The 6,908-nt window shown below is 41.0% G+C and overlaps 1 protein-coding gene across 2 annotated transcripts in view; it reads right to left on the reverse strand.

Moving 5' to 3' along the window:
* Positions 1-6,908, reverse strand: part of Snx29 (sorting nexin 29) — a 626,724-nt gene that overhangs the window by 86,961 nt on the left and 532,855 nt on the right. For both annotated transcript variants that reach the window (XM_023704394.1, XM_023704393.1), the window contains one exon: positions 5,101-5,241. In XM_023704394.1, coding sequence (XP_023560162.1) covers positions 5,101-5,241 — 141 coding nt within the window. The remainder of the gene's footprint in view (positions 1-5,100; positions 5,242-6,908) is intronic.

The raw sequence follows: 6,908 nt of genomic DNA on the forward strand, positions 1-6,908 counted from the left end.
TATTTTTTTTAATTGGGGGAAGCATGGCTGGGTACTGGGAATCAAACTCAGGATCTCCTGCTTGCCAGGCAGGCTCTGTGCCTCTAAGCTAAACCTCCCTAGAAGTGAGTATATCTTAACCAAATGCAGAGGAAAGAGGACTTCAAGTTCAATCACTGTCCAACCAGCCAACGAAAAGTTAAAGGGCACCATAGGCTAGAGAGGTCATGTGCTGTCAGTTCCGACTTTGTCCATTAGGAGCAGGACCATACATCTGACTATAAGCTAGCTAGTGCACTTTGATAAGCCAGTCTTCACTGGATCAGGCCCACAAAGTGGTACTCTCCATCTCCAAACTCATTTATTAGCACATAAACTTATGAGGATAAGATACTGCTGACCTGTCTGCTCTAACCTAGAGGTGAGGGTAGAGATATGAGGTAGGGTCTTGAGGATTCCTTCCATGGGAACTCATGCATAGTCTCTGCTGCTTCAACTGGTTCAGAACCCTTTCTGAATGAGGTCACTCCAAAAACAGTCTTATTTCTCAGACTTAGCTTCATCTCTCTGAATTTGACCTTCACACTCCAGCATCTTAGGACTAGCGTTCTTGGTATGTTATGTTATGTTATGTTATGTTATGTTATGTTATGTTATGTTATGTTATGTTATGTTATGTTATGTTATATTATTTTTGTGGCTGGCTCAGCCCACCCCAGGGGCAGAGCTGGCTTGACATATGGTGTCAGAGATCAAACCACGGTCCCTGTGCTTACCTAAGCTTGCCTAAGCAGGTGCTTTCGACCGCTGAGCTATCTTGCCAGCCCAGATTCTTTTTATTTTATACATGTTTCATGTAATTGCCTGGCTTGAAGAATTATGAGATGGTAAGGGAGCTGCTTTAGGCTACAGAAAAAATATTTAATAATATATAAAATACGGTTGGCTGAAAAATGGCTCCCAGTGACATCCTAATCCCCATGTTATGGTCTGTGTTTAGATGTCCCCCAAAAGCCTTACGTAGTCATGGAGAGTAGGCTTTTCAGAGGAAGCTGAATCTAGAGTTTGTGATTGGTTCATTGTCTACTGCTGGGATTGTGGGAATGCATGCTACACCTGCCTTTGGGTGGGTGGCTTGTAAAATATAAGGCAGGGAAAGTCTTGCTTCTTCCCTTTTGCCTTAGTTACTTTGCCGTCTTCCACTGCCATGAACTTCTGCCCCTGTGTCACACATCACCCTCTCTTGGAGCCAGCTGAATATGGACTGAAATCTCCATAAACTGTGAGCTAAATACATCTTTCCTCCTTTAATTTGGAACATTGGGTATTTTGTCTCAGCAATGGGAAAAGTAATTAAGATGTCCCAGAATCATACAAGGCAAAGGGATTTAGCCTATATGATTAAATTAATGATCCTGACATGGAGATTATCTTGGATTATCTGGAAGGACCGACTCTGATCTCAAGGGTCAGAATCAGAGAACAATATATGACAATGAAGACGGAAGCAGATGTCAGAGAGATATAACTGCTGGTTGTGAAGGCAGAAGAAGGTCACAAGCCAAAAATGTAGAACAATCAGAAGCTGATTCTCCCTGGGAGTCTTCAGAAAGATGTGCCTTGATGACACCTGATTTTAGCCCTATCAGACTGAGTTTGATCTTCTGACTTCAGTGACTGTGATGTAACAAATCTGTGTTGGGTTAGACCTCTGCATCTATAGTAATCTGTGACAGCAGCAATAAGAAACTAAAAGGCAATGTAAGGTATATTACCATCTGTATCCCCTTGATTCAGCCTTGTGGTCGAGCTGTCAGGCCTACTTTACTGAAGGCTTTCGTGGATCTGCCTGCAAATGACAGCATCTTAAAATGATAACAGAGGTTAGGCAGAATTTTGTTTTATGATATTTTCAGACTTTCTACATGGGCCTCAGGATTTATATGAGCTTATAAGTCATTAGGTTAAATCAGTGTATGTTTCCTTCTCAAAAGAATTATTGTAATCCTGGTTATGATCAAGTGTAGAATTTTTAAATCTTCTACATGTGTGGGCTCCACTCTGCTTTTCTTCAACAGAAAGATGGAGGACATTTATTCTGGGCCTATAATAAAACTGCTTTAAAATTATTCATTTGATATCTTACAGAACTTTTGTTAACATTTCTAATAGTTTAATCTAAAAAGGCAGTCACAGACTAAAACTCAAAGAACAGAAAATATTCCTTGAATAGGAACTCAAAAATAAGCAAAAACATCTGTCCTATTTTCCTATGAAATGGATTCTAACACAAAATTGTCTAGAAGAGGCAAAGAAGGTCACTATATATGGATTAAAGGAACAGTTCAACAGGAAGAGATAATAGTTATAAACACATATGTACCAAACACTGGCATGACCAACATCATAAAAGATCAGATAAACTTCAACAGAATTATAATGAAGGGCCTCAATACCTTCAGTCAAAAGAAAATCAACAAATCAATGTCAGAAGTGGGCCAACCATTCAAGCAAATGGACTTAACATGGAATCCTATGCACATATAAACACAGCAGTTGGTAATCATAGTCCCTTCTATAAAATTGCCAGATGTTGGCACAGGTTACAGAGACTCTTCTTGGCTTTTGTATGGCAAAGGTCCAAGGGCCTTCTGAAGAGAGAAACTAGGAAATCCACCACATATAAAACCTGCCACATACTTTTTCAGTGCCATAGGAGGGTGGCTCTCACACTTCCTTGTCCATCAGTACCAGCTACCAGACTAATTAAGGGACACTGCTGGGACTCAGCTCTTGAGTTCTGGAGACAGCAGGTCTAGGATAAAGCCAAGAATGTGTATTTCTAGCTGTGAATATAGCTCAGTGGTAAGACACTTGCCTAGCCCCAAGTTTGATCCCCATACACATGTTCACACACATACATGCACAAAGGAATGTGCATTTCTACCAGGCTGTAAGGCAACAGTGACATTGCCAGCTAGCAGCCAGCAGCTACACTCTGAGAAGGAACACAGTTGAGGGATCATCCTCAATGAAATCCTCATTTTCTTTCATGTCCTAAGAAAAGCCATGGCTGCCTTGTCTGACTGCCAACCTATGTAACATACCTCGGTTCATGAGCACTTCTGTTTGTGAACAATTTGGTTCACAAACAATTTGATTCACAGTTTGGTTCACACACAGAAGTGATTGACAAATTTTGTTTTTGTTTGCAAACTCTGCATCACGCTGATGAATATGACCACAGCCATCTTTTTTCCCCCTATATTTTAGGGAAGGGTCTATAGGGTATTCAGGGTCTCACTACTAGATCAGACTTGTAGTGATCTGCCTGTTTCTAGCCTCCCAAGAGCTAGCATTACAGGTGTGTGCCACCACGCCCAGTCTCAATTGCTGATTCAGCGTGCCCCAGGGGTGGGGCCAGCACTGCAGGTCCAGGAATCAAACCCCTTCCCTGTGCACCTGCTTGCAGGCGCTTTCACAACCATCTTTTTTGCATGAATACAAATGTGACCGTTTTCCCCAGAATCATAGAATAAGTTTCTGAACTGAGGTACATAGTACTATAATTGTTGAAGCACTTTTATCTTCTACTTGACTCTGAGCTGCAGTGCTCAAGCTTGGCTCATCCTAAACCACCTAGACAGCTGTTAAACCCTTCAATGTCCCAGCATAACCAAGAACAGGGAGGGAACCAGAATAGACAGGGAACCAGAATAGGAGGGAACCAGAATAGGGAGGGAAAGGAAGGGATGGGAAGTGACTTAGAGCTCCCCAAGTGATGCAAAGTACAGGAGGACAAAGAATGCAAACTAGTTAGGACAGACAATGAACAGGCACTACACTAAGCCCAGACCCCTCCTTCTGTGTTAGGCATGGGCAGGTTTCTTACACAGGGACAAATAAGAGATGTTTAATAAATGCCTGCTGGCCAGTGAAACTAATCAACCAGCAAAGGCAGCACCTCCTTCCTCAGGGGCACCAGGACCCTGATGAAACAAATTTCATCATCATGAATCATTAACATTTATGATGGTAATGGCCCTATAATAAAAGAAACTCCTCTGAGAAAGTCCTCCTCCATATCTATGTAGCTAGATGAGTATCATAACAATTATTGAAGAAAACTAGAAAAAAATTGGGTTCCATAGTAGGAGTATGCAAACTATGAGCCATGGGCTAAACTCAGCTAACATGTATCCTTAAAAACAAAATTTGAAGGCTTGTAGTCACATCCATGTGTGTTCACATTGTTACAGTTGTATTCACAGTACACTGACAGAGCTGAGAATTTTCTGCTTAAATGGTATACAGTGAGTGCCCAACTTACAAACATGTAAGTTGTAAATGTTCAAAGGTATGAATGGACCTCACATTATGAACATGTGTAGATGTGAACAAGTCTTGGAAATCTCATGTCTGCTGGACTTATCATACTTATGCTGCTGTGTACTCAATGAGCAGTGCAATGGTGTGCAGTAGTACAGTGCTCAACCAGAGGCCAGGATATCTGGAAGCAAGAGGAAAAGCAGCGGTGATAGGAAGGTGACTGCTAGGAAGTGAAAAGCAATATACATTACCTATTTGTGTCAAAAGTGTATAAAACTTCCTCTGTCACACTTATGAATGAATCTGACTCACAAATGTTCTCCTGTAGTGGAACTTATTTGTAAGTTGAGAACTTACTATACTTAACAAAGCCAAAAATGTTTGCTTTTTGGCCAGGTGTGGTGGTATACACTTGTAATCCTAGCACTTGGGAGGCTGAAGCAGAAGGATTGTTCCAAGTTTGAAGCCAGCCTGGACAATATGGTGAGCTCAAGGTGAGCTTGAACTACACAGTGAGACCCTCTGTCTCAAAAGGAGTGGGAGGAATCTGTGCTTTTTGGTCTTTTAAAGAAAAAGTTGGCCAGCCCTTGTTCTCAAGAAACTCATAAACAAGGACAGTGGTAATATCTGCAGGTGAGGGAATCATGAGTAACTCTTTCCTTTTTCTATTTTTTTGGCCAACTTTTCTTTTAAAAAAGCACTATGTCAAACTAATAGATGAAAGAAATAAAAATGATCTGCCTTAATACAGTCTATGGCTGGAGGGCTTCTGGTCCCCCTGGAGGATGATACCTTATTTCCAATGGCTTTTTTGGGTGGGAAGTTGTAGGCCCGCACTTGAGGGTATTTGTTTTGCAGCTTGTGGTGCAAACCCCGGAACTCTGTGTATCGTCGGTACACATTCCACTCATCATCTTTTATCCGGACATAAACCTGTTGAGAACAAGAAGAATAAAGGCAATGTAAGTATCTCTTAAAACCCTCATCACAAAGGGGTAGTACTTTAGGACTGTGGGAGAACAGGGGCAAGTTGGTCTCACCACTTAATGCCACATGGCTGGCACAGAACAGGAAATCAATGGTACTGACTAAACAAACGGGCACATGAGAGATGTGGGCAGGCAGGTGACAAGAATGATACTCCACCTAACGCTTCTTCAAGATGAATGGAGACTGCTAGCCAGTTAACTGTAGAGGTGAATTTCCATACATGGTAACATATGCACTGCTGCAGTAAAAAACTGATGGTGAGGCGCTATTTCCCCCTCTGCCACACCCTGCTTCACCTCCCCAGGTGGGAAGGAGAGCATCCAAGACAACTGGCCCTCAGCCAGGGATTGCACAGACCACCACATGTACAGGGCAGAATTTAGGTTGGGAAATAAGGAAAGGGGTTGAATTGAGGTCTACCTCACAGAACAGAGGCTCACACCCAGATAGAATAAGCACAGTCAGGGGACAAAGCTTCTTTATTTTAACCATGTTGTAACTCATGAGGAAATCACTTTGGGGATACAAAATGTGAGGGAGTTTTCATAGGCCCATGTCCCCTCCGGGTACATACAGCATGCTGGTCACAAGGCAAAACAGAGAAGTGGAAAAGAGATCAATTCATTTTTAAAAATTACACAAATTAAGAACAGCCCAGGGAGTAAAATTCCCTGTGATCAACGGCTATTTTAATTTACAATCAGTGAGTGTCAATAGCCATCTAAAAGCCTTTTTAACCATTAAAAACAGACATCTCTAATGGAGTAATAAATTCTGCCTCTACATGAAAATCACCTATCTTATCCAAATAAAGACATTACATCTTTGAATAGCTTGAAGAGTCTTCTACAATATCCCTGTGAACAAGAAGAAGGGAGAAAGGCTTGTACAGAAGAACTTCAACTAATGTAAAGAAGTTTCCAGCAGACTTAAATGGAAAAACATAAGGTCTATCAAGTTAATAGAAGCCCAAGCTAAGCATACCAGACAACAGACACCAAGTAATCCAAACTGGCCTGAGAGCTCAATTTTATCCAATGTGATGAAATTCAAGGACATCAATGTCAGATCTTTATGAAATGAGAGAAAACAGAGTAATAGGAGAGGCCTGTGCAACAGCTTTTAAGGGTTTTAGTAAACTTATTTTAAGTAAATAATGCATGAATGCCACTACAAAAATCTCATGAAATCATAGATATCACTAGAAGGTATATGATGAATTCTATAATAAAGGAGTTGATAATTCTCCATTCTAAATTGACTAGACAACTTAGTTTGACTTTGGATGTTGACCATTAAGAGATGAATGGAAATATGCCCAGAAAGGCTTAGCTTGCTTGCTACATGAAGTGTGGCCTATAACCCAGCAGCATTAACATCATATGGGAAGATCCTGGAGGCAGAGAATCTTATATTGACTCAGAATCTCCAATTCAATAAGCACTTCTACTGGCTTGTTTATATTTTATACTAGGCCTTAGGAGATGATTTGCAAATTATCAGAGTAACGTAGATGAAAAATGCTAAAGAATTAGACCTAAGAAATGTAGAGGTGGCAGAGATCCTCTAATTCCTGGAAAGGCTGTACTGAGCATTAAGTAGAACCAATA

This window comes from Octodon degus, unplaced genomic scaffold, assembly GCF_000260255.1.
Source record: "Octodon degus isolate 3935 unplaced genomic scaffold, OctDeg1.0 scaffold00195, whole genome shotgun sequence".
Lineage (NCBI taxonomy): Eukaryota > Metazoa > Chordata > Mammalia > Rodentia > Octodontidae > Octodon > Octodon degus.